The 26,957-nt window shown below is 53.5% G+C and overlaps 2 protein-coding genes across 9 annotated transcripts; both read left to right on the top strand.

Moving 5' to 3' along the window:
* Window positions 1–2,743: 2,743 nt before the first annotated feature.
* On the top strand, window positions 2,744–20,559 carry NLRX1 (NLR family member X1). Of its 7 annotated transcripts, none has more exons than XM_055273464.2 (10): window positions 2,744–2,908; window positions 7,598–7,715; window positions 8,604–8,673; window positions 9,155–9,243; window positions 9,753–10,372; window positions 10,727–11,548; window positions 16,242–16,837; window positions 17,720–17,806; window positions 18,643–18,894; window positions 19,665–20,559. In XM_055273464.2, the coding sequence occupies exons 2-10, from the start codon at window positions 7,646–7,648 to the stop codon at window positions 19,984–19,986; spliced, it is 2,928 nt and encodes a 975-aa protein (XP_055129439.1). In that variant the 5' UTR covers window positions 2,744–2,908; window positions 7,598–7,645; the 3' UTR covers window positions 19,987–20,559. The 7 variants fall into 7 exon arrangements, with proteins under 7 accessions (XP_055129439.1, XP_055129436.1, XP_055129435.1 ...); XM_055273461.2 differs by lacking the exon at window positions 2,744–2,908 and adding an exon at window positions 4,962–5,147; XM_055273460.2 differs by lacking the exon at window positions 2,744–2,908 and adding an exon at window positions 4,974–5,556.
* A 55-nt stretch (window positions 20,560–20,614) lies between these two features.
* NHERF4 (NHERF family PDZ scaffold protein 4) lies at window positions 20,615–26,954 on the top strand. 2 transcript variants are annotated; one of them, XM_055273467.2, is made up of 11 exons: window positions 20,615–22,222; window positions 22,637–22,664; window positions 22,804–22,877; window positions 23,198–23,409; window positions 23,973–24,162; window positions 24,265–24,401; window positions 24,641–24,845; window positions 25,056–25,252; window positions 25,341–25,568; window positions 25,705–25,905; window positions 26,164–26,954. In XM_055273467.2, the coding sequence occupies exons 1-11, from the start codon at window positions 22,138–22,140 to the stop codon at window positions 26,191–26,193; spliced, it is 1,587 nt and encodes a 528-aa protein (XP_055129442.1). In that variant the 5' UTR covers window positions 20,615–22,137; the 3' UTR covers window positions 26,194–26,954. The 2 variants fall into 2 exon arrangements, with proteins under 2 accessions (XP_055129442.1, XP_055129443.1); XM_055273468.2 differs by having other exon boundaries at window positions 24,265–24,359.
* Window positions 26,955–26,957: the final 3 nt, after the last annotated feature.

Consider the following 26,957-nt stretch of genomic DNA (forward strand, 5'->3'; position numbering starts at 1 on the left):
CAGCTCACCACAACCTCCACCTCCCGGGTTCAAGCGATTCTCCTGCCTCAGCCTCCTGAGTAGCTGGGATTACAGGCATGCACCACCACGCCCAGCTAATTTTGTATTTTTAGTAGAGATGGGGTTTCTCCATTTTGGTCAGGCTGATCTTGAACTCCAAACCTCAGGCTTAATTTTTAAATTTTTTAAAATATAGAGATGGGGTCTCATCATGTTGCCCAGGCTGGTCTCCAACTCCTGGGCTGAAACATTCCTCTCAGCTCAGCCTCCAAAACTGTTAGGATTACAGGCATGAGCCACCATCCCCGGCCCTCTTTCTCTTTTTCAAACGTAAATACTAGGGCATTGCATGGTTACAGCTCACATCTGTAATTCCAGGACTTTGGGAGGCCAGCCTGGGCAACACAGTGAGGCCCCATCACTACAACTCTCTATAAAAACAAACAAACAAACAAACAAACAAACAATTAGCTGGGCATGGTGGCAGTGCTTGTAATCCTAGTTACTTGGGAGGCTGAGGTGAGAGGATCACTTGAGCCCAGGAGTTTGAGATTACAGTGAGCTATGATTGTGCCACTGCACCCCAGCCTGGGTGACAGAGTGACACCCTGTTAAGAAAAAAAAAAATCCAGTAAATACTTCCTCTTTTTTTTTTTTTTTTTTTTGAGACGGAGTCTCGCTCTGTCGCCCAGGCTGGAGTGCAATGGCGCCATCTCGGCTCACTATAAGCTCTGCCTCCTGGGTTCACACCATTCTCCTGCCTCAGCCTCTGGAGTAGCTGGGACTACAGGCGCCTGCCACCACGCCCGGCTAATTTTTTATATTTTTAGTAGAGACGGGGTTTCACAGTGTTAGCCAGGATGGTCTCGATCTCCTGACCTCGTGATCCGCCCGCCTCGGCCTCCCGAAGTGCTGGGATTACAGGTGTGAGCCACCGCGCCTGGCCACCAGTAAATACTTCTGAAAGGGTTAAACACTTATAGATTCACACATTTACAAGTTCCTGTGGGAGCTAATGAAGGCCATCGGCCTTCCAGAGCCAGCAAAGGCCATGCAGGCACAGATAACATTTGTAGAGTGGCTCACATATTTGCTAAGAGAGCTCTTTTGATTCCCACAGCAACCCCATGAGACTGCTAGGATGAGCACTATCGTTTCCTCCTTTTATAGAAAAGGAGGCCAGGTGTGGTGGCTCACGCCTGTAATCCCAGCACTTCGGGAGGCCAAGGCGGACAGATCACCTAAGGTCGGAGTTTGAGACCAGCCTGACCAACATGGAGAAACCTCGTCTCTACTAAAAATACAAAAATTAGCCACACATGGTGGTGCATGCCTGTAATCCCAGTTACTCAGGAGGCTAAGGCAGGAGAATCTCTTGAACCTGGGAGGCGGAGGTTGCGGTGAGCCAAGATCGCACCATTGCACCCCAGCCTGGGCAACAAGAGTGAAACTCCGTCTCAAAATAAATAAATAAATAAAAATAAATTAAAAAAATAGAAAAGGAAACCTAGGCTTGAGGAAATGACTTGAGCAAGCTCTTGAGATACTGTATTCTTTTTTTTTTTTTTTTGAGATGGAGTCTCTCTCTGTCGCCCAGGCTGGAGTGCAGTGGTGCCATCTCAGCTCACTGCAAGCAAGCTCTGCCTCCCGGGTCCACGCCATTCTCCTGCCTCAGCCTCCTGAGTAGCTGGGACTACAGGTGCCCGCCACTACGCCTGGCTAATTTTTTTGTATTTTTAGTAGAGACGGGGTGTCACCGTGTTAGCCAGGATGGTCTCCATCTCCTGACCTCATGATCTGCCCGTCTCAGCTTCCCAAAGTGCTGGGATTACAGGTGTGAGCCACCGCGCCCGGCGAGATACTGTACTCTTGCCACTGTGCCCTACCCCATGTTCCTCCCACCAGTCCCAGTAACCTGCTGAGTTGCAGCCATAAATGCTCCCTGCCCATCTAAGTATGTTTTGAAATGGGCCCTCTCTCCCTAAGTGCCAAAGTACCTAAGTACCTGGGCTTACAGATCATCTTTTTTTTTTTGAGATGGAGTCTCACTCTGTAGCCCAAGCTGGAGTGCAGTGGCATGATTTCGGCTCACTGCAACCTTCGCCTCTGGGGCTTAAGCAATTCTCCTGCCTCAGCCTCCCAAGTAGCTGGGACTAGAGGCGTGTGCCACCACACCTGGTTAATTTTTTTGTATTTTTAGTAGAGACGGGGTTTCACCATGTAGCCCTGATGGTCTCGAACTCCTGAGCTCAGGCAATCCACCCACACTGGCCTCCCAAAGTGCTGGGATTACAGGCGTGAGCCACCATACCCGGCCGATATCATCTTCTTTAACACAGTCACCTTCTCTGTGTCCAGACCCGTGCAAAGTGCTGAAGACCAGAGTTGACTAAAACAGTTGTCCATGCAATTATTCTTTTTTTTTTTTTTTTGAGACAGGGTCTCGCTCTGTCACCATTGCTAGAGTACAAGGTGCCATAATGGCTTACTGCAGCCTCAACTTCCTGGGCTCAAGCGATCCTCCCATCTCAGCCTCTAGAGTAGCTGGAACCGCAGGTGCGTGCCACCACGCCTGGCTAATTTTTTTGTATTTTTAGTAGAGATGGGGTTTCACCATGTTGGTCAGGCTGGTCTCGAACTACTGACCTCAGGTGATCCACCCACCTTGGCCTCCCAAAGTGCTGGGATTATAGGGTGAGCCACTGAGCCGCATCCTAGGTCAGCCAACAGAGGACATGCCCATGGCATGACTCACAGTACTTCTGTCTGCAAGAGGCCAGTCAAAGTATATGTTATTAATAAAACCTACATGGTTGTCGTACCCATGGGGAAGGTGATGGGGGAGGAAAACAGATTGCTCTGAGCTGTGTCCAGGAACTGCTGCCAGGTGACTGCCTTGCATGGCTAGGTAAGTGGAGTGAAGCTAGAGGAGATTACCAGGCCCAAACTGTCACCCCTGAGACTACACTCATGGGGTTCCTATACTTCCCCTCCCACATCCCATTCTACTCCCCTTGAAGAACCTCTTTTAAAATGCAAATGTGTTGTTCACCCTGCTGCTGGGATGCGTGCCCTTCCTTTCTCTGATTTATTTATTTATTGAGACAGGGTCTCTCTCTGTTGTCCAGGTTGGAGTGCAGTGGTGCAATCTTGGCTCACTGCGACCTCCACCTCCCAGATTCAAGCAATTCTCCTGCTTCAGTCTCCTGAGTAGCTGCGATTATAGGCATGTGCCACCATGCCCAGCTAATTTTCTGTGCTTTTATTTTTATTTTTGAGACACAGTTTCACTTTATCTCCCAGGCTAGAGTGCAGTGGCATGATCTCGGCTCACTGCAACCTCTGCCTCCCAAGTTCAAGCAATTTTTGTGCCTCAGCCTCCTGAGTAGCTGGTACTATAGGCCCATGCCACCATGCCTGGTTGATCTTTTTTTTTTTTTTTTTTTTTTTTTGATACAGAGTCTTGCTCTGTCTCCCAGGCTGGAGTGCAGTGGCATGATCTTGGCTCACGGCAACCTCCGCCTCCTGGATTCAAGTGATTCTCCTGCCTCAGCCTCCTGTGTAGCTGGGACTGCAGGCATGTACCACCCAGCCTGGCTAATTTTTGTATTTTTAGTAGAGACGAGGTTTCACCATGTTGCCCAGGTTGGTCGTGAACTTGTGAGCTCAGGCAATCTGCCTCCCTTGGCCTCCCAAAGTGCTAGGATTACAGGCATGAGCCACCATGCCTGGCCAATTTTTGTATTTTTAGTAGAGATGGGGTTTCACCGTGTTGGCCATGGTGATCAGTTTGAGCTGGTCTCAAACTCCTGGCCTCACGAGATCTGCCCCTCACCCCCAGCCTTCCAAAGTGCTGAGATTACAGGTGTGAGCCACCGCGCCTGGCCCTCTGATTTATTTTTTCAGATCCAGTACAAATGTTACCTCCTCTGCACTCCCTTTTCCAGACTCTCCTAATGCTTTGCCTCTGCCACTGAAGTACATCATTTGTTTGTCTGTTTTTTATATTTTTATTTTCTATTTTCATTTTAAATAGAGACAGGGTCTCACTATGTCACCCAGGCTGGTCTCAAACTCCTGGTCTCAAGTGATCCTCCTGCCTCGGCCTTGAAGTACATCATTTGTAAATGTGGTGGTTGGTTCCATTAAAGTGAGGTGCCTGCCTTGCTCTGGTTGGCAGCCCAGGGCCTAGTGCTGGACCTGGCTCGTGGGGGTGAGGTGCTCAGTACTACCCAATACCACACTACAATGAATGAACAAATGTCTAAATAAAACATCCATTTGTTTTCAGTAAGTCCTTTTCCCAGCCCTGTCCTGGAGAGCCTTTCTGTGGGTGCTCTAGTGCACAGGTCTGTTGCATGAACATCGTACACTCATGCTTGCATACGAAGGCGTGCCCCGGGTGGGTGGTGGGTGGCTCCTCCTTCTGGGCTACGTGAGCCCAGGGTGTGGAAGTGTGTGGAAGTGCAGGGATAAGGGTGGGGGCTTTGGGAACTGGGAAACCCCAGGGCTAGGCCATGAATGGGTGTCAGACCCGAAGAGCAGGTTGGGCTGCAAGCTGTCCTTCAGCCCCCATTCTTCCTTCTTTCTTAACCAAGGTTACCAGAGGCCACACACATAGGTCTGGGCTCTGAAGAGGACCAGATACATAAGGGAGAACCCAAGGAAGCCTTAGGCTCAGGTCTCTGCCTGAAGGTAGGCTGGGGAGGCGGAGAGGGACAGAGGGAAGAATCCCCTGGACACCGGCGCCTCAGGGAGGCCCAGGGGTAAGGTAGGAAGACTTAGGCCCGGGATTTTGTTCTGGCTCATCCACTTCCTAACTGAATCAACCTGCACAAGTCATTTCACCCTTCTGAGCATCAGTTTCTTCACCTGTAAAATGGGCCTAACAAGCAGCCCAGCCTGGGAGGTGGTTAGTGAGGTCACTGGGTGTCACTGGCGCTTGGGAACCTGCAGAGGGCAGTACTAGCGGCAGTGCCCGCGGGGATGGAGGCGGGGGGGTGGGGGGGGCGATGGCGGGACGGGTGGCGCCGGAGTGCCAGCCGTGCGCCTGCTCCGGGGCACTGGGCCCCTCTCGCTGACCCCCTCGTCCCAGGACCCCGCAGGCCCGAGTGCCTGGGCTCGTCCTCTTTCGCGCCCGCTACCAGGTGCCAGGGCCGTGCAGGCGGGCGGAGGTGGGCAGGAAGCGCCACGCCGAGGAGCCGGGGACTCTGGGAGCTGGCGGGAGACGCCGGCGTCCGCCCAGCCGACCCCTCCGGGCCGTGGCCGACGGCTCCCGGAACTGGGCAGCCGCGGGTAAAGGCCTAGCGGGCTTGATCGCCCCTGCGGCCCTTGCTGGGAGGCCGCGCTGAGCGGGGGGCAGGGCGGGCCGGTGGAGGAGGTTGTGCAAGGGCCGCGGGGAGATCCCGGCCGGGAACGAGAGGGATGGAGCTGGGCGCTGAATGGCGGGCGTTCTGGCAAGTCTCCCCCTGGGTTCCCGAGGCCACCCGAAAGTAGGAGAGCTGTTTGGAACCCAGTTTGGTGGAGGAGCTCTGGACCTGTGGGAACCCCGCCCCTGTACGTTTCCTGCAGTGCCCCCTCCTTTTCTCACTGCCCTGGAGACCTGGGTGATCACCAGAGAACTGCCCTCGGCCCCGCAAGTCCCGTCTTGACTCAGTGGCCCTAGATCCGACGTTAACCCGGAACCTAGGCTTTCTCAGGCTTCCGGAGCCCTCTCTTAACCCTTCCCCAGCCCCTGGGACGGGCCAGCACTCAGCCAGCTTCTCCGCTGGTTGGCCCTGCTAAGGCAGGTGGCCCAATGCAGCCAGTTCTCCTTAAGCGTGCCCTGTCCAAGAAGCCCTGATCTCAGTGGAGGAGACCAGGTGCCAGATAGGGGCACATTCCATTTAAGTGAGTTCAGAGGCCTCAGAAAAGACTTCCCAGGGACGGAGACTTTTGAGCAGGATCTTAAAAGATTGGTTGGGGCCCGAGTGGTGGCTCGCACCTGCAGTCCCTGCACTTTGGGATGCCAAGGCGGGCGGATCACTTGAGCCCAGGAGTTCGAGACCACCCTGGGCAACAATAGTGAAAACCCCGTCTCTACAAAAACAAAAACCAAAAATTAGCCAGATGTGGTGGCACACCACTGTAGTCCTAGCTACTCAGGAGGCTGAAGCAGGAGGATGGCTTGAGCCCAGGAGGTAGAGGTTGCTGTGAGCTGAGATCGCACCACTGCACTCCAGCCTGGGCAACAGAGCGAGAGACTCTGTCTCAGAAAAAAAAAAAAAAGATTGGTTGGGACTCTAACAGAGGAGAAAGGTCATTCCAAACTGAGAAGAGTGTATGAACAAATTTAGGACAGCAAGAGCAAGAATCCGGTGAGCCTGGGGAATAAGGTACAGGCTGGGACAAACTCAGAAAAATAGCTTGTGGGAGCCCCATGTTTGGACTCTATAAGTAACCTCGGACTTTCAGGAGGTGCTTGGTGGCGGGGGTGAGGGATTAGAATGGGATGAGACTGAAGGCAGAAACACTGGTGAGGAGATCGGGTCCAATAAATGCTGGTCGGGGCAGCAACTGGCTGTCAAAGCAGTGGGGAGGAATTGCTAGGACTCTTCACACTGCCTGAAGGAGCAGGAGAAGAAAGATTTGAAGACAGGGGTCAGGTTTCTAGTGTAAGGCGTGGGTGGGAAGATTTGCAGCAAGGTAAATGACAAGAGGAGGGGAATGATGAGTTCAGTTTTACATGGGAGAAGTTTGAAGCAGTGGCAGGTTGTCCATCTGGAGATGTCAAGCGAGAAGTTCATTCATTTATTTATTATTTATGTCAACCTCAAAGGCTGCTTACATAAAAGTCACAGAGAACAAAAAATGATAAAGCCATTAAAACTCAGCTAAAAGGATCTGATATCTGCGGAAGAAAGGCAGAGCAGGCTGGATAATTATTACTGGAAAATATAGGCACAGAAAAGCCACTGAAAATGAACACAGGACTCGTATCTGAGCTTGCTGGCGGCCAAGAAGGAAAAAGGACACCTAAATAAAGCAGTTTCCCAGGGTGGAACTCAGGGAAAGGTGTTCGTGAAGCTTCAGGGGACAGGCAAGACATGGTAGGAAGGCCAGGTGTGATGGCTCATGCTTGTAATCCCAGCACTTTGCAAGGCCAAAGCAGGCAGATTATCTGAGGTCAGAAGTTTGAGACCAGCTTAACCAACATGGTAAACCCCGTCTCTACTAAAAATACAAAAATTAGCCCAGTGTGGTGGTGGGCGCCTGTAATCCCAGCTACTTGGGAGGCTGAGGCAGGAGAATCGCTTGAGCCTGGGAGGCATAGGCTTCAATGAGCTACAGTCATGCCTGGGCAACAGAGGGGCACTTCATCTCAAAAAAAAAAAAAAAAAAAAAAAAAAAAAAGGTGGTAAGAGATAAAATGGGATCCCTCAAGCTGGAGTTTGGGAGAGGGACAAGAGCTGAAAGCCAGGCCAGGGCTTCAGCAGGGCCAACATTTGAGGAAGGGCTGATCCTCTCCTGGGAGGAAGGTCTCTCCTTGGCTGGAATGGGGTTAGGGGTGCAGGGGAGGAGTGGTGGCAGTGATCCATTCGTACCATTCTTCTTGCAGGAGAGAAGTCGGTCCTAGGCCCCCCAGGCTCTGACCTTCTCTCCCAGGATGAGGTGGGGCCACCATTTGCCCAGGGCATCTTGGGGCTCTGGTTTTAGAAGAGCACTCCAGCGACCAGGTGAGCAGGAAGCAGGGGTTTCTGTTTTTACCTCTTTCTTGCTTTCCAGGGTCCACATGATGCCTCCAAGACAGCAGGGATCCAGACACCAGGTGCACTAGTCTCAGCTCTGTGGTTCTCTAGCTGTTGACCTTGAGCATGTTGCCTCACCTTCCTCAGCTGCCTTTCTCCCATCCTAAAATAAGGGAGTTGGACTTGGCCAGGTGCGGTGTCTCATGCCTGTAATCCTAGCACTTTGGGAGGCCAAGGCAGGCGGATCACAAGATCAGGAGTTTGAGACCAGCCTGGCAACATGGTGAAACCCTGTCTCTATTAAAACTACAAAAAAAAGTTAGCCAGGCGTAGTGGTGCACACCTGTAATCCCAGCTAACTGGGAGGCTGAGGCAGGAGAATCATCTGAACCTGGGAGGCAGAAGTTGCAGTGAGCCGCGATCGCGCCATTGCATTCCAGCCTGGACAATAAGAGTAAGGCTCTGTCTCAAAAAAAAAAAAAAAAAAAAAAAGGGAGTTGGAATAGATTGTCTTTGAGAGTCTCTTGTAGCTACGTAAGTCTAGGAACTTGTCTGATTTTACTTTACATGCAACAGAGATTTACTGAGTGCCTGCCGTACCGCAGACCTGGTGTTAAGTTCTAAGTAAATATTTGTGAACAAAAACAGACATAAGGGGGAAAAAAATGTTTAAAACACCCAAATGTGATCCCTCTCATGGAGGAGAGAATGAATGTTAATGGAATAATCACACAATGAAATATAAAATTGCAAAATAACTGCTGCAAAGGGGCAGTACATGCTGCTATGAGAGCAAATACTGGGGGGTTTGATGTAGACATGGGTTCTGTGTATTGGATGGGGTCTGCAGATGCTATTTCTTCCTTCTCTCTGTAGATGAACGTATCCCCTTCCTGATCCACTGGAGTTGGCCCCTTCAAGGGAGGCATCCTCTTGGGCCCCCTAGGTGAGGCCTGGGTGTCATACCTTAGGACTAATCTGGGCACAACAGAGCAGACTGGGAAGGGTCAGGACTTGGGGCTAGCTTGATCTCTTGGGGACCTTGGGAAGGGGCTTTGTCCTTTGGGGGTGGGAGGATACAGTGGCAGCTCCAAGGCCTGAGAGGAAGTTGGCTTAGATCATCTGTGGTAGAAGGCATAGTAGTCAGTGGAGGGAGGACCCTGTGGGAAGTGGATGGAGCCTTGCGTGGCCAGCCTGAGTTCCAGGCGGACGGACAGTCAGCAGTGGGGTCTGGAGGGCTGGGGCTAAGGCCTCAACACCTGGGAAGGGTGTGAGAGTCAGACAAGCCTCCAAACTTGGGGGTCCAGTGTGGGGCCTGTATCTCAGGAAACCAGAAGTCTAGCAGTGCAGACAGGCTTGGACCCAGAGCCTGTGAAGGGGCTGATCCAAGATCCAAGTCCCAGCTCATCCCCTCTCCTTGTTCCCAGGGCCTTTATACGCCACCACGGAAGCTCGGCAGACAGCACTCCCCCGTCCGGGAGGCATGGACGGCTGTTCCCCAGCGCCTTTGCAACTGGTAAAGAGACTGGCTGGGACCCTGGTCGGGGGATGTGGTGGGGAGACGGGGCTGGAAGGAGAAGCAGGGTGAGGGAGGCATAGAGGATCCACTGCCATCTTCCATCGGTGGTCCCTCCTCCTCTCTCTCCCTCCCTCCCATCCGTCTATGTATCCCTTCCTGCGATACTCTTGCATTGCACACTTACATGTACAAAGCACTAGGAGAGCCATACCATCCCTATGCTCAACAAAGTTGGGTCAAGCAGGTTAAGACGGCCCATAGATCACTGTGAAACCAGTTGGTCCAGGCTCAGCATTACTTGTCCAGTGGCTCCCCACTTTCTGACACAGGAGTTCCAGACTTTCTGGACAGTCTATATTTTCTCAGGGAGTCTTGTGTGCCCACCACTGTGGGCCCCAGCATCTATGCCTTGATGTCCCAGCCTGACCTCACCACCGCCCTGATTGGCCCTAAGCTACATCTCCAGGCCCCTTTCTCTGACCCATTTCCCTTGTCTTCCCACTCAGAAGCTATACAGCGGCACCGCCGGAACCTGGCTGAGTGGTTCAGCCGGCTGCCCAGGGAGGAGCGCCAGTTTGGCCCGACCTTTGCCCTAGACACAGTCCACGTTGACCCTGTGATCCGTGAGAGTACCCCTGATGAGCTACTTCGCCCACCCGCGGAGCTGGCCCTGGAGCATCAGCCACCCCAGGCCGGGCTCCCTCCACTGGCCCTGTCTCAGCTCTTTAACCCGGATGCCTGTGGGCGCCGGGTGCAGACAGTGGTGCTGTATGGGACAGTGGGCACAGGCAAGAGCACGCTGGTGCGCAAGATGGTTCTGGACTGGTGTTATGGGCGGCTGCCGGCCTTCGAGCTGCTCATCCCCTTCTCCTGTGAGGACCTGTCATCCCTGGGCCCTGCCCCAGCCTCCTTGTGCCAACTTGTGGCCCAGCGCTACACGCCCCTGAAGGAGGTTCTACCCCTGATGGCTGCTGCTGGGTCCCACCTTCTCTTTGTGCTCCATGGCTTAGAGCGTCTCAACCTTGACTTCCGGCTGGCAGGCACGGGACTTTGTAGTGACCCAGAGGAACCGCAGGAACCAGCTGCTATCATCGTCAACCTGCTGCGTAAATACATGCTGCCTGAGGTGGGTGGCCCTTTACCCCAGGCTATCACTGCTGCCCCTTGACTCGCCCCCTAGGTCCTGGGTTACTTTAACTCCTGGTGCCTTCACTTCCCAGTAGTGCGACCCTGAGCAAGTCAGTAACTTCCCCAGGCTTCTGTTCCTTTCTTCTTGAGTTGCTCTGATCAAATGGGATACTGCACATAATATTAGCACAGCGGCCTGGATTACAGCAGGTGTTCAGTAATTGCTAGTTATAACTGTTATCCTCATCAATGTCTTCATCCTTGGACACTCAGTCTTCAGGGGTCCCCTGGGAATAGAGGCAGTCAGCAGGACACTAAGGTCTTTCTTAACTCCCAACCATGCTCTTCCCAGGCCAGCATTCTGGTGACCACTCGGCCCTCTGCCATTGGCCGTATCCCCAGCAAGTACGTGGGCCGCTATGGTGAGATCTGTGGTTTCTCTGATACCAACCTGCAGAAGCTCTACTTCCAGCTCCGCCTCAACCAGCCGGACTGCGGGTATGCCGCTGGGGGTTCAGGTATCTCCGCCACACCAGCTCAGCGTGACAACCTGGTGCAGATGCTCTCCCGGAACCTGGAGGGGCACCACCAGATTGCCGCTGCCTGCTTCCTGCCGTCCTATTGCTGGCTTGTTTGTGCCACCTTGCACTTCCTGCATGCCCCTACGCCTGCTGGGCAGACCCTTACAAGCATCTATACCAGCTTCCTGCGCCTCAACTTCAGCGGGGAAACCCTGGACAGCACTGACCCCTCCAATTTGTCCCTGATGGCCTATGCAGCCCGAACCATGGGCAAGTTGGCCTATGAGGGGGTGTCCTCCCGCAAGACCTACTTCTCTGAAGAGGATGTCTGTGGCTGCCTGGAGGCTGGCATCAAGACGGAGGAGGAGTTTCAGCTGCTGCACATCTTCCGCCGGGATGCCTTGAGGTTTTTCCTGGCCCCATGTGTGGAGCCGGGGCACGCGGGCACCTTCGTGTTCACCGTGCCCGCCATGCAGGAATACCTGGCTGCCCTCTACATTGTGCTGGGTTTGCGCAAGACGACCCTGCAAAAGGTGGGCAAGGAAGTGGCTGAGCTCGTGGGCCGCGTGGGGGAGGACGTCAGCCTGGTACTGGGCATCATGGCCAAGCTGCTGCCTCTGCGGGCTCTGCCTCTGCTCTTCAACCTGATCAAGGTAATATCCCTGAGACTCCCCCCCACCTGCTCCTTGCCTCCCCAGCACCCCAAGCTGCCCATGCCCCCACATGGTTCCCTGTTCACCCCTTGCTCCTCTCCCAGCTGGAAACTGCTGCTTCCTACACAGGTATGAATCTTCTCCCTGCATCTGGTTTCAGCTCTAGGCATTTTGGCTTTTAGTGGGATTGCGGAGAGAGAAGCCATAAGGCTGGGGAAGGCTTGGTGGCTGGGGAGGGGAATCTGGAGACGTGGGGACTTTAATAACAATGCTACATGGATTCCTAAAAATGGTTTCCTTTTTGTGTCTTTCCTCCTAGGAGGCAGGCCTATCCTCTGCTTTGCAGGTCCAGAAACTCGATTGTGTGTGTTCCTCCAGAGGTGATTAGGCTCTGAGAGTGATGACTCATCTTAACTAGATCACCAGAGATGGGTTTATAAAGCAGATGCCATTTTATTCATGTATACTAGGAAGATAAATGGCATTGGTAATTGGCTTAGGGGAGTCATCCTGAGGGCAGGTCCACTCCAGAAACCAAATTACAGACCTGAGGACTGTACTGTGAGTGGCACAGCTGAGCAAGGTCTTTGAGGGCTGGAAGGAGCCACTCTGTGTGATGTGTGCCAGGCGCGTTGTCAGTGTTCATCCTTTTGTTTTTCACGTCACTCCTGGAAAGGAAATACTATTATGGTCCCTTTTATAGATGAATAAACTGAGGCTCAGAGAGTTAAAGTAACTTGTCCAAGATCACTCAAATAGTAAGTTTAAAAAGCTGGGATAGGAGCCCAGGGCTTTGTGATTCTGAATCTTGTGCTCTTTCTGCCAAACTATACTGGTGCATTGTGGTTATTTCTGTCAAGCTGTGGGGCCTTGCTAGGTAACCTTTGTTTTCTCTAGGAATGTTTCAGCAACTGATTTTGAGGAGGCAGAGTGCTGGTTAGTGCTGGCAGAATTTCAACACTTTTTAAAATTTAAATGTGTTTTTATTTTTATTTTGTGAGACAGAGTCTTACTCTGTTGCCCAGGCCTAGAGTGCAGTGGTGCAATCATAGCTCACTGCAGCTTCGACCTCCTGGGCTCAAGCAATCCGCCCACCTCAACTTCACTGAGTAGCTGGGACCTCAGGCATGTGCCACCATTCCCAGCTAATTTTTAAAATTTTAATTTCGTAGCCGGGTGCAGTGGCTCCCGCCTGTAATCCCAGCACTTTGGGAGGCGAGGCAGGTAGATCACCTGAGGTCAGGAGTTTGAGACCAACCTGGTCAACATGGTTAGCCAAGTGTGGTGCCAGGTGCCTGTAATCCCAGCTACTTGGGAGGCTGAGACGGGAGAATTGCTTGAGCCTGGGAGGTGGAGGTTGCAGTGAGCCAAGATTGTGCCACTGCACTCCAGCCTGAGCGACAGAGTGAGACTCCCTCTCAAAAATAAAAATAAAAATAAATTAAATTAAATTAAATTAAAAAATAAAAAATTTTTAATTTTGTAGAGATGGGGTCTCACTAGTGATCCTCTCACTTTGGCCTCCCAAAGTGCTGGGCTACAGGTGTGAACCACTGTGCCCAGCCAACTTTTTATTTTTATAGGCACTAAAGCATAAGGGCTAAGAACAGGGATTTGGTAACTCAGCTATTTGAGTTCAAATCCAGGCTCTGCTACTTACTAGCTGTGAGACTTTGGATAGGTTACTTAGTTCTGTGCCTCAGATTCCTTATCTGTGAAATGGAGATAATACTAGAACTTATATCACTGGCCTAATATGAAGATTAAATGAACTCATCCTCAGGGTCTAGGACATGGTAAGTGCTATTTAATTGTTTTTTTGTTTGTTTGTTTTTTTGAGATGGAGTCTGGCTCTGTTGCCCAGGCTGGAGTGCAGTGGCACCATCTTTACTCACTGCAACCTCCACCTCCTGGATTTAAGTGATTCTCCCAGTGCAGCCTCCCAAGTAGCTGGGACTACACGCGCCTGCCACCATGCCCGGCTTATTTTTGTATTTTTAGTAGAGACAGGGTTTCACCATGTTGGCCAGACTGGTCTTGAACTCCTGACCTCAGGTGATCCACCCACCTCAGCCTCCCCAAGTGCTGGGATTATAGGAGTGAGCCACCACGCCCAGCCTATGCTGTTTAATTGTTTGTCACACATAGAAACAGACTTAGTTCAAGACTAGCTTGGCCAACATGGTGAAACCCCATCTCTACTAAAAATACAAAAATTAGCTGGGTGTGGTGGCACGTGTCTGTAATCCCAGCTACTCAGGAGGCTGAGGCAGGAGAATCTCTTGAGCCCAGGAAGTGGAGGTTGCAGTGAGCCAAGATCGCACCACTGTACTCCAGCCTGGGTGACAGAGCAAGACTCTGTCTCCAAAAAAAAGAAACAGGCTCGGACAGCCCACCCCTTCTCACACCATCACCTCTGACAGGAGGTCACAGCTGCTGCTGAGGCCACCCCCGCCTTGAGGATGTGCCTGCTGGACCTGAGTTGCAACGAGAGGCTGCAGTCTCCCGAGGGGATTCAGAAAGCCCCCAGTTATTGAAAACCCAGCAGAATTGTCAGCCCCACACCCCTAAGCCCTCTTGGAGGGAGGGTTGCCCTGGCAGAGTACTGAGCCCATCTGTTTATTCACGATCTTGTGGATTCAGCTTCACAGGGTGACATATTCTGTCACAGGTTAATGTTGGAGAAGGGGCACTATCACCTCTATCAGAGTAACCTCACATATAAACATGAAAACAAGCCAGGTGCAGTGGTGCACACTTGTAGTCACAGCTCTCAGGAGGCCAAGGCAAGAGGATCGCTTGAGCCCAAGAGTTAAAGGCTACAGTGAGCTATGATCACACCACTGCACCCCAGCCTAGGTGACACAGCAAGACCCTGTCTCTAAACAAATAAAAATTAAAATATTAAAAAGTAAGAAAAACCAGACATTAAAGGAGGTGCCACAAAACAACGTCATGGTTTGTTGCCAGAGGAATGACCCTTCTTCCCTTTCAGAACAATTGCAGGGATGGGGGAAGATATCACATTTCTTTCTTTTTTTTTTTTTTTTTTTGAGACAGAGTCTCGCTCTGTCGCCCAGGTTGGAGTGCAGTGGCACAGTCTCGGCTCACTGCAAGCTCCACCTCCTGCATTCACGCCATTCTCCTGCCTCAGCCTCCCGAGTAGCTGGGACTACAGGTGCCCGCCACCACACCTGGCTAATTTTTTGTATTTTTAGTGGAGACGGTGTTTCACCATGTTAGCCAGGATAGTCGAGATCTCCTGACCTCGTGATCCACCCGCCTTGGCCTCCCAAAGTGCTGGGATTACAGGTGTGAGCCACCATGCCCGGCCGACAAACCCCCAACATTTATTTCTTTGTCAGATATTTGAGTGCCTGCTGTGTGCCAGGCAATGTGTTAGAATCTGAGGAAATGTCAGTTAACAAAACTGCAGGTTTCTGCCCTTTCTGATCTAGTCTGAGCTCCTTTCCCAGAAGGAAACTGCTGCTTCCTGCACAGTTTGAGTACAAAAATATCAATGTAACCATATAAGGAAAAATTACGGCAAATGCCTGAGAAGAAGAAGCCCCAGATGCCATGAAAGTGTGTAGTAGGGGAACTGGTCTGAGGGGTCAGTAGAGCCTCTTTGTGGAAGGGCATGTCATCTGACCCTTGTAGCATTAGCCAAGAAATGGGGGGGAGGGGGAGAATGCCCCAGGAAGGGGCAGCACCCTGGAGGTTTTTTTTTTTTTTTCTCTTGAGACAGGGTCTTGCTCTGTTGCCCAGGCTGGAGTTCAGTGGTGTGACCTCAGCTCACTGCATCCCTGACCTCCAGTGCTCAAGGGACTACAGGCACATGCCACCATGGCTGGCTAATTTATTTTTAATTAAAAAAAATTTTAATAGAGATAGCATCTTGCTACATTGCCCAGGCTGGTCTAGAACTCCTGGGCTCAAGTGATCCTCCCGCCTCGGCCTCCCTAAGTGCTGGGATTCGGGCATGAGCCACTGCACCCGGCCTATGGAGGCTTTGAAGGAGGAAAAACCTTGGCACTGTTAAGATGAAAAAAGCCGAAAGGGCAGGAGCATAGCGAGTGGGGCCAAGAGGCTTGTGATGAAGGCATTGTAGTCGGCAGGGCCCAGATCACACAGGCCCTTAAAGCAGTAGGAACTGCATGTTGAAGATGGTGATGTATTTGTGACACTAAGTGTGTAATACATGCTAATTCCTTCTCACCACCTCCTGGGTTTGAAAATGTATCAGGGTGTTTGGGAAAGAGAAAGAAGTTCCTAATGTCCGCAGCACATGAGACAGGTGTCGAGAGATGACCCTGGAAAGGTCAAATTAGGGTCAAATCATGAAAAGTTTTGGGCCAGGTGCAGAGGCTTATGCCTATAATCCTAGCACTTTGGGGGGCCTAGGCTAGGGAGCCCAGGAGTTCAAGACCAGCTTAGGTGACACAGGAAGACCCCATCTCTAATTTTAAGAAACGTTTCATATTCCAGGCTAAATGTTTGGAGTTTGCCACATAGGCAGTAGGGAGCCATGGAAGGTGTCGCAGCAGGGGAGTAGCATGATCAGACAAATTATGCTAAGTTCAAGGGGAGATCACAGGGCTGGAGCAGTCATGGGGGTGTACCTTAAGCTGAGCCTTGAAGGCTGAACAGGCACATGGAAGGCCACAGTGACCCTCCCCTGCTTCTTTTTCAGGTGGTTCCACAAGTGTTTGGGCGCATGGTGGGTAAAAGCCGGGAGGCGGTGGCCCAGGCCATGGTGCTGGAGATGTTTCGAGAGGAGGACTACTACAACGATGATGTTCTGGACCAGATGGGCGCCAGTATCCTGGGCGTGGAGGGCCCCCGGCGCCATCCAGATGAGCCCCCTGAGGATGAAGTCTTCGAGCTCTTCCCCATGTTCATGGGGGGGCTTCTCTCTGCCCACAACCGAGCTGTGCTAGCTCAGCTTGGCTGCCCCATCAAGAACCTGGATGCCCTGGAGAATGCCCAGGCCATCAAGAAGAAGCTGGGCAAGCTGGGCCGGCAGGTGCTGCCCCCCTCGGAGCTCCTTGACCACCTGTTCTTCCATTATGAGTTCCAGAACCAGCGCTTCTCCGCCGAGGTGCTCAGCTCCCTGCGTCAGCTCAACCTGGCAGGTGTGCGCATGACACCCGTCAAGTGCACAGTGGTGGCGGCTGTGCTGGGCAGCGGAAGGCATGCCCTGGATGAGGTGAACTTGGCCTCCTGCCAGCTAGATCCTGCTGGGCTACACACACTCATGCCTGTCTTCCTGCGTGCCCGGAAGCTGGGGTGAGGACCTATCCTCATGCACAGACATGAAGAGGGGAGAGGGTTGGAGGTGAAGAAGTGGGAAAAGAAAGTGCCAGGGAAACCAGAGGTACTGATGAGTGACCAGAAGGTGGGATGAAGAAGTCTAGTTTAAGGGCTGGGCGCAGTGATTACGCCTGTAATCCCAGCACTTTAGGAGGCCGAGGCGGGCGGATCACCTGAGGTCAGGAGTTCAAGACCAGCCTCAACATGGAGAAACCCTGTCTCTACTAAAAATACAAAATTAGCCGGGCGTGGTGTTGCATCCCTGTAATCCCAGCTACTCGGGAGGCTGAGACAGGAGAATTGCTTGAACCTGGGAGGTGGAGGTTGCGGTGAGCTGAGATCGCACTCCAGCCTGGGCAACAAGAGTGAAACTCCATCTCAAACAAAAAAAAAAAAAAAAGAAGAAGTCTAGTTTGGGTGGAGGTGACAGGAGCAACAGAAGGGAGGAGCCAGGCATGGTGGCTCCTGCCTGTAATCCCACTGGTTTGGGAGGCCAAGGTGGAAGCATCACTTGAGGCTAATAGTCTGAGACTATTAGGGCAACATAAAAAGACCCAGTCTCTACAAAAAATTAAAAAATTAGTCAGGTGTGGTGGTATGTGGCTATCGTCCCAGGTACTCGGGAGGCTGAGGTGGGAGGATTGCTTGAGCCCAGGAGTCTGAGGCTGCAGTGAGTTGTGATCATGCCATTGTGCTCCAACCTGGGCAACAGAGTGAGACTCTGTCTCTCAAAAAAGGGGAGGCAGGTATAGATTCCCAGAGGCAGGCTGATGAAAAGAGGGCTTGGTAGATGGACAGACTGCCTGCTGAATTCCCTCCCTGGTCTCTCACCTCCCCTCTGGCCACCTTCTGCTCCAGCTTGCAACTCAACAGCCTGGGCCCTGAGGGCTGCAAGGACCTCCGAGACCTGTTGCTGCATGACCAGTGCCAAATAACCACACTGCGGTGAGTGCCCTGGGAGTGGGGCATCCTGGTGGCCAGCTGAGGTCAAGGGTGAGCTCCCTGCCTCCTGGCATACTTGGCACAGGCCCACCCAAGGGATAGTAAGTGGGGGAGAGTCTAGGCCCTGACCTGTCCCCTCCACTTCCCCCAGGTCCACTGCAAGCAGCAGGGCAGCAGGGAAAGATGCCACCTATAATGGGTGCCAAGAAACCTCTCACGTGGCTAAAATCAGCCTGGGGGAGGCGGGGAGAGAGGGTGGAATAATACCTAGGCCGGTTGCCTGGTAACAGTGCCACTGATCCCTTTCTAGGATTTTTCCTGCAGACTCCCGAGGAGGACCCTAATGCTGGGCACTCAGTGGATGCCCCTTAAGTGTTGACTGATATGTGGGGAACCCGAGCGCCTGGGTTCCCAGTTTCTGATTGGTGTAAGGGGAGGCAAATGAGGAGAGAAAAAGGAAGAGCAGGGAGAAGGACAGGGGAGTCAGAGTGAAGGGAGAAGCAGAGGCTGTGGAGGGAGTGAAACAGGCAGAAGAAGGGAAACATAAATGGTGAAGAGGAAGGGAATAGATAAGAAGGAAGTCAGGGAAAGAGGGAAGGAAAGGCCAGCTCCCCTACTCTGACTCCTCTGCCAGGCGCCACTCCCCCTATTGCTCCAGCCTTTCTCCTGGGCCTGCATTTCTATGCCCAGGTTCCTCTTGCCCCATGCAGGGCCCTCTTTGGCCCAAGTCCTGACACCCAGCACAGGGCTGCCCCATCAAGGCTGCCAGCACCACCACCAACCTTGCCTCCCCCTCCTCTCAATGAGCCCTCATAACCTTGGGTTGCACGTGGCCGTAGGCTGTCCAACAACCCGCTGACGGCGGCAGGTGTTGCTCTGCTAATGGAGGGGCTGGCAGGAAACACCTCAGTGACGCACCTGTCCCTGCTGCACACGGGCCTTGGGGACGAAGGCCTGGAGCTGCTGGCTGCCCAGCTGGACCGCAACCGGCAGCTGCAGGAGCTGAACGTGGCTTACAACGGTGCTGGTGACACAGCGGCCCTGGCCCTGGCCAGAGCTGCCCGGGAGCACCCTTCCCTGGAACTGCTACAGTGAGTCCCGTAGTCCTGTCCCTGGTCCCTTTGCCCCCAGCCCTTCAGACTACTTCCCTCTTTCGACTGTGCTCCTCCAATCCTAGGGAGTGCTTCTGGGCCTGGGCCTGGTGCCTGTCCTCTATTCCTGGTTTCTGACTGATCCTTGTCAACCTAGCTCTGAGCCAACCCACCCCCTCTGTGACTGGCCCTTAAACTGCCCCAATTCCCCACCACCATTTCTCCTAAAGGCCTACTGTCCCTGGTCCCACTGAATTCTAGTATCAGGGTCGGGTGTGGTGGCTCACATCTGTAATCCCAGCACTTCAGGAGACTGAGGCGGGCACATCACCTGAGGTCAGGAGTTCAAGACCAGTCTGGCCAACATGGTGAAACCCCGTCTCTACTAAAAATACAAAAATTATCTGGGTGTGGTGGTTGCGCATCTGTAATCCCAGCTACTTGGGAGGCTGAGGCAGGAGAATTGCCTGAACCCGGCAGATGGAGGTTGCAGTAAGCCAAGATCGTGCCACTGCACTCCAGCCTGGGTGACAGAGCAAGACTCTGTCTCAAAAAAAACAAAAACAAACAAACAAAAAAAGAATTTTAGTATTAGTCCCTGCCTCCCACTGGCCAGCACCCTCCATCTCTGGCTCATTGCAGATACTTACGTGATCACACTCTGCAGCCAGGAGATGAGTTGTGAGGCCCCCTGATTTTCCGTCCGTCTACCCTCGGGCCCTCCTTCTCAGAGCTCTACTGAATGGCATCGACTTTCTCTCTCCTGCCAGCCTCTACTTCAATGAGCTGAGCTCAGAGGGCCGCCAGGTCTTGCGAGACTTGGGGGGTGCTACTGAAGGTGGTGCCCGGGTGGTGGTGTCACTGACAGAGGGGACGGCGGTGTCGGAATACTGGTCAGTGATCCTCAGTGAAGTCCAGAGGAACCTCAATAGCTGGGATCGGGCCCGGGTCCAGCGACACCTTGAGCTCCTACTGCGGGATCTGGAAGATAGCCGGGGTGCCACCCTTAATCCTTGGCGCAAGGCCCAGCTGCTGCGAGTGGAGGGCGAGGTCAAGGGCCTCCTGGAGCAGCTGGGGGGCTCTGGAAGCTGAGACACTGGCGGCAGGCACCTAGCTATGTAACCACTGGCCCTAAACCTCTTCCCTCTGTGGCCTCCTGGCTTGCACTGCTCCCTCTAGAAAGATTCCTTCAGGTCTGGAGGCAAAGGAATGGGCATAGCTGTGCCAGTTGCCCTCCTAGGGTATGTTCGACCAGGACCGAGTCTGGAATCTCCAAGTTAAAGATGATGAATCGATGCTTCGGGCTTGGAGATGGAACATGCCTGCTTTCCATTCAGCTAGAAGGACCAAAGCATGTGGCATTTGGATGGCCAGAGTGCCCTGAAGCACCACTGCCAAACTTGCCTTCCCCTCCTCTCAAGGAGCCTCTGCTTGTGCCACCAAGGGGCTCACATCTTATGTCTGCCATGCCAGGGGTGTCGCCATCCAGATGTGTTGGAAGCTTCCCCTTCTGCCTTATGCTCACCTGTGGACACTGAGGATGCCCTCACATTGGTGCTTTCTCCTCATCCTCATGCCCCCTTTGCCACAATGGAACAATGGCTTGGTAGCCCCTTGAGGCAGATGCACCTGACTTGCTGCTATTAAAAAGCTGTGTGCCTTCCACCGATTGTGGCCTCTTCTTTATTGCCTGGTGCTTCCAAGAAAGGGCACTGTTCTTGGTCTTTCTGGTTAAACTACCAACCATCATCTATTGCAAGTGGTTCTTGGGCACTAGGTTCCGAGGCAGTGGAGGCTGGAGGGGCCAATGAACAAGATATTGGCATGCGGTTTGGCCATGCTAGGCTGTATTAGTCCGATCTCACGCTGCTAATAAAGACATACCCAAGACGGGATAAGTAATTTATAAAGGAGGCCGGGCATGGTGGCTCACGCCTGTTATCCCAGCACTTTGGGAGGCTGAGGTGAGTGGATCACCTGAGGTCAGGAGTTTGAGACCAGACTGACCAATATGGAGAAACCTCGTCTCTACTAAAAATACAAAATTAGCTGGGTGTGGTGATGCATGCTTGTAATCCCAGCTACTCGAGAGGCTGAAGCAAGAGAATTGCTTGAACCCAGGAGGTGGAGGTTTCGGTGAGCCGAGATAGCACCACTGCACTCCAGCCTGGAGAACAAGAGTGAAACTCTGTCAAAAAAAAAAAAATTTATAAAGGAAAGAGGTTTAATTGACTCACAGTTCCACATAGCTGGGGAGACTTCACAATCGTGGCAGAAGGCAAATGAAGAGCAAAGTCACATCTTACATGGCAGCAGGCAAGAGAGTGTGTGCCGGGGAACTCCCCTTTATAAAACCATCAGATGTCATGAGACTTATTTGCTATCGTGAAAACAGCACGGGAAAACCTGCCCCTGTGATTTAATTACCTCCCACCGGGTACCTCCCATGACACGAGGGAGTTATGAGAGCTGCAATTCAAGATGAGGTTTGGGAAGGGACACAGCCAAACCATACTATTGGTCATGGAATTCTTTTTTTTTTTTTTTTGAGACGGAGTCTTGCTCTGTCCCCCAGGCTGGAGTGCAATGGCGTGATCTCGGCTCACTGCAAGCTCCGCCCCCTGGGTTCACGCCATTCTCCTGCCTCAGCCTCCCAAGTAGCTGGGACTACAGGCGCCCGCCACCACGCCCAGCTAGGCCATAGAATTCTTATCACTCTTTTCACCACTTACCCTCAGGCTTGGAGTTAGTGACCAGCAATCTGACTTCCTCTGTACAGAGGGGCAACTGGGTCAGATTCAGGGTCTCCAGAAAAAGCTGTGGCCCAGGGATAGAGTCAGGAGGAACCCACACAGTTTTCCAGAGGATAAGACTCTCAGTGGGGCACGGCGGCTCACGCCTGTAATCCCAGCACTTTGGGAGGCCAATGAGGGCAGATCACCTGAGGTGGGGAGTTTGAGACCAGCCTGACCAATATGGAGAAACCTCATCTCTACTAAAAATACAAAATTAGCCAGGTGTGGAGGCACATGCCCGTAATCCCAGCTACTCGGGAGGCTGAGGCAGGAGAATTGCTTGAATCTGGGAGGCAGAGGTTGTGATGAGCCAAGATCGTGCCATTGCACACTCCAGCCTGGGCAAGAAGAGCTGAACTCCATCTCAAAAAAAAAAAGACTCTCACTCCCGTTAACCATTACCCCACTGCTTCCACAGCGTCTTCAAGGAGGCGGGACCTGGGAGGGGATGGGTGGGAGGATCAGCAGCTGTGATGAACCTTGTCCCTACCCCGAGCACTGGGTTGCTGATCCAGCTATGGAGAAAGCTGCAGGTAGGAGGCCAGGAGAAATCCTTTGCAGGGGACTTTGGGACGGGCAGGGGGCCGACTTGGAGGCTGTAGCTTTGGGACCAGGGCACACTTGATTTGGGGGCTTGGAGCCCTGAGGCAGGTAAACAAGTCAGGAGAAAAGTAGTGAGCTGATATGTCTGTCTTCCTGGTCCACACCCTGTACTGATATGCTCAGATTTATGTGCCAAGGACTTGTGGGGAGGGAAAGGGAGGGGACCGCACAATAGTCCTGTGTGTATGGCAGTGAGAAGAGAAGACCCCTTTGGAGCAGAATGGAGGGGGCATGCCCTGAGTTTGGGGGTTCCCCTGAGTCCTTTTAGTTTATGCCAATGGAAGAGGCACATCTGGGTAGAAGAATGTGACTGTCCTCCTCTCACCCACTTCTTTGCTCAGTAGACCTGCAGGACACAGCCTCGTTAACTCTGTAAGTGCCATGAGGGTTGGGGCAAGGGGAGGAAAGAATATGAGGCAGGGAAGTGCTTCACTGCCATCAGCACCTAAAGGAGATCTTGGGACCCAAGTCCAGCTGCCAGCTTGTACCTGCTTCCCCTGCCTCCTTGCAGAAAGTTTAAGTTTAACCCAAAGCTGGGCATTGATAATCCTGTCCTCTCCCTGGCCGAAGACCACGACCCCTATGGTAACTCCCTCACCCCCTGGCAACCATTCCCTTTCCCTGGAGGCACCGTAGCTCCACACGGCCTCCGATCTCCTTGGTAACCACTCACTGGGTCTCCCTCTGATAACAGCCTTGGTTGGGAGTAGAGATAGGAGGGGCCAGGTGTTTTCTCCTGTCCCAGTCCCTCTGCCCACGAAGTGTTCACCCCACCACCCAACACCCAACCAGGCAGAAACTGCCCAGCGCCCTATCAGGACACAGGGTCTGCCAGGCACACGGCGAACCTGTACTTGGGCTGTGCCCTCTCCTCCCCCTTTTCTGCTGCCCACCTCACCCTCCAGATCCCTGGAGCCTGGAGCGGCCTCGCTTCTGTTTACTGAGCAAAGAGGAGGGCAAGAGTTTTGGCTTCCACCTGCAGCAGGAGCTGGGCAGGGCTGGGCATGTGGTGTGTAGGGTGGACCCAGGCACCTCTGCCCAGCACCAGGGTCTTCAGGAAGGAGACAGGATCCTGGCGGTGAACAACGATGTTGTGGAACACGAAGACTACGCGGTGGTAAGGCTGTGGCCCAGGAGAGCATGTGGCACCTCAGAAAGAGAAGCGGGTTGCTCAGTCCCCTGGGCACTATGGCAGCAGGGCAAAAGCCTCACTCCCCCACACCCCAGGATTTAGAAGTGCCCCAGTCAGAGGGGTTGGGGAAGGCATCTAGAAAGCTGATTCCCGCCGGGCGCAGTGGCTCACGTCTGTAATCCCAACACTTTGGGAGGCCGAGGCAGGAGGATCACCCAAGGTCAGGAGTTCAAGACCAGCCTGGCCAACATGGCAAGACCCTGTCTCTACTAAAAATACAAAAACTAGCCAGGCGTGGTGGCAGGCACCTGTAATCCCAGCTACTTGGGAGGCTGAGGCAGGAGAATCACTTGAACCCGGAAGGCGGAGGTTGCGGTGAGCTGAGATCGCACCATTGCACTCCAGCCTGGGGGACAAGAGCGAAACTCCGTCTCAAAAAAAAAAGAAAAAAAGCCGATTCCCCTGGCAAAAAATGTGGATTTCAGGGAGGTCCTGGGGGTTGGCAAGAGGGTCTAGACCAAACCCATGCCCACATGCCGTCTGTCCAGGTGGTACGCCGCATCCGGGCCAGCAGCCCTCGGGTGTTGCTGACAGTATTGGCACGGCATGCACATGACGTGGCCCGAGCTCAGCTGGGAGAAGATGCCCACCTCTGTCCTACCCTAGGCCCAGGGGTCCGGCCCCGGCTATGCCACATAGTGAAAGACGAGGGTGGTTTTGGCTTCAGTGTCACCCATGGTGAGCCCAGAGGGTGTGAGGGGGCGGTAAGGATGAGGGATCTCAGCCCCTGTTCAGGGCAGGGAGGCAACAGATTGGACCTTGCATTTTTTTTATTTCTAGGCAATCAGGGTCCTTTCTGGTTGGTGCTAAGTACTGGAGGAGCAGCTGAGCGGGCAGGGGTGCCCCCCGGGGCCCGGCTGCTGGAAGTGAATGGGGTCAGTGTGGAGAAGTTCACTCACAACCAACTCACCAGGAAGGTGTGGCTGCCTGTCTCCCACTCTCCTCCCCCAATCCGTGCCTGGGCCCCACCTCGGGAAGACGCCTCCTCCCCCATGCGCCTAACTTCCTTATCTGGTCTCCTACCTTTATCACCATCCTCCCCCTCTACAGTTTGTGCCAGGCTCCACTTAGTGCCTGGGAGGAGGGGCTGTGGGGGGAGCATGCCTCTTCTCTCCCTGCCCAGGTGTTATACTGATGCCCTGCTGGGTCCCCACAGCTTTGGCAGAGTGGACAGCAGGTGACCTTGCTGGTGGCAGGGCCAGAGGTGGAGGAACAGTGTCGCCAGCTGGGATTGCCCCTGGCTGCACCCCTGGCAGAGGGCTGGGCACTGCCCACCAAGCCCCGCTGTCTGAATTTGGAGAAAGGGCCCCAGGGTTTTGGGTTCCTGCTCCGGGAGGAAAAGGGCCTTGATGGTCGCCCTGGTGAGTGGCAGCCCTGGGGCTGGTGGGGGAAGGTGGGCCTTGGGGTGGGCACACAAGTGTATATACACCTTTCAGTGCACTGAAGAGGTGTCCCTGTCTGAGCTCTGGCCCTGGGCCGCCTCTTCCTGTTCACTCTGGGGTCAGTCCCCTGGTGTGCACACAGTGGCCTAGGATAGCTGGAGAGGAGCAGTGAGGATGTCTATGCCCCAGGACAGTTCCTGTGGGAGGTGGACCCGGGACTGCCAGCCAAGAAGGCTGGGATGCAGGCTGGGGACCGGCTGGTGGCTGTGGCTGGGGAGAGCGTGGAGGGGCTGGGCCATGAGGAGACAGTGTCCAGGATCCAGGCGCAGGGCTCCCGGGTCTCCCTCATTGTCGTCGATCCGGAGGCTGACCGCTTCTTCAGCATGGTGCGTGCTGAGGGGCAGGGGCTAGGGTTGGGGCAGGAGTGGGACAGGGCTTGGGTCCAACAGATTTGCTCTACCTGCCACCTTCCAGGTTCGCCTATCCCCACTCCTCTTCTTGGAGAACACAGAGGCTCCCGCAGTTCAGCAGGGCAGCAGTTCAGCCTCACTGCTTGAGACAGAGGACCCTTCACTTGAAGACACAAGCGTGCCTTCTGTCCCTCTTGGCTCCCGACAGTGCTTCCTGTACCCTGGGCCTGGTGGCGGCTATGGCTTCCGACTCAGTTGTGTGGCCAGTGGGCCTCGTCTCTTCATCTCCCAGGTGACTGATGCCCCATGGATCTTGAATCCGTTCGATCCTTTGCTGCCTGATCAGTCTTCCTCTGCTTCCCTCCCAGAGCCTTAAGCCAGCAAACTATCCCCTGGTGTCCTCTGTCTGCATGCCCCCACACCACCAGGTGACTCCAGGAGGCTCAGCTGCCTGGGCTGGGCTGCAAGTGGGAGATGTGATTCTGGAAGTGAATGGCTATCCTGTTGGGGGACAGAATGACCTGGAGAGGCTTCAGCAGCTGCCTGAGGCTGAGCCACCCCTCTGCCTGAAGCTGGCAGCCAGGTCTCTGCGGGGCTTGGAAGCCTGGATTCCCCCTGGGGCTGCAGAGGTGAGGAAGAAGAAACAGATGGAACTGTGAGTAGCTACAGAAGGGCAGGGAGGAGTGAGAAAGAAGGGCAGAGTGGGCGAGGTACAAGGTGAAGCAGTGTGGAGTACGCAGGTTGGGACTTCAGGTCGTGGTAGGTGGGGACAGAAGGACCCGTGAAATAAGCGCCATTCCTGGGCATTCCAGTGCAGGGCGGGGCAAGAAAAAGGAACTCTTCTGGGTCCCACCTGGAATGACCTTCTACTTCCTCTCTCTGCATAGGACTGGGCTCTGGCTTCGGATCTGCTGTAGAGCACCCCTGCTTGGTACAGACATACTCAGGGGCTACCATGTCTTCACTCTCCAGCCCGAGGTGGTGAAGGCAGGATGCTCTCTCTAAGTCAGACCAGAGGGACTCAGACACCACCGATCACAGGCTGGCCCAAGTGCTCCCTCCCTTCCTGCAGGTCCACCTCCCAGCAGAGGGTGTGGTTGGAGGCCTCAGGCAGGTCCCTGAAGGAGTCTGAGGCTCTAGAGGATGTCATACGGGAGTTTTGGAGAGCTGTGTCCCAAGGATGAAGGTGTGGCTGTGGGTCTGGCTAGGATTGAAGCCATCTGGACCTTTTCTAGATATGACTCCAGGATCCTTGAGTGTAATGCAAAAATTTGGAGACCAGCTATGCCTGCCCTCTGTGCGTGCCTTAGCATTGCGGGAGGGTGGTGCTTGGTCACTGTTGCATTTGTTATGGAAATGGCTGTTCCCCATAAACTGACTGCCTGTGTTTGTGATGGTGGGGGTAAGGGGCAGTGGTGTGAAGGGACCAAAAGGGCCTCAGGCTCAAGGGGTGGGATGCGGCTCCTGCAGGAGAGAGGTTGAGACCTGGTCAAATTTCTTTCCTATCACTGAATCTCAGGGATAATGGGTCAACCCAGAACTGAGATGTCTGCATGAGAGCCACTCCTAAAAATAAACAACAACAACAACAACAAAAAGAACAAAAAAAGAAGAAAACTAAATAAAAATAAAAATAAAAAAGATCCACTTCTCTCTGCCAAAAGGCCAGAGCCCACAGCTC

Source organism: Symphalangus syndactylus, chromosome 3, assembly GCF_028878055.3.
Source record: "Symphalangus syndactylus isolate Jambi chromosome 3, NHGRI_mSymSyn1-v2.1_pri, whole genome shotgun sequence".
In the NCBI taxonomy this organism is placed as follows: Eukaryota; Metazoa; Chordata; class Mammalia; order Primates; family Hylobatidae; genus Symphalangus; species Symphalangus syndactylus.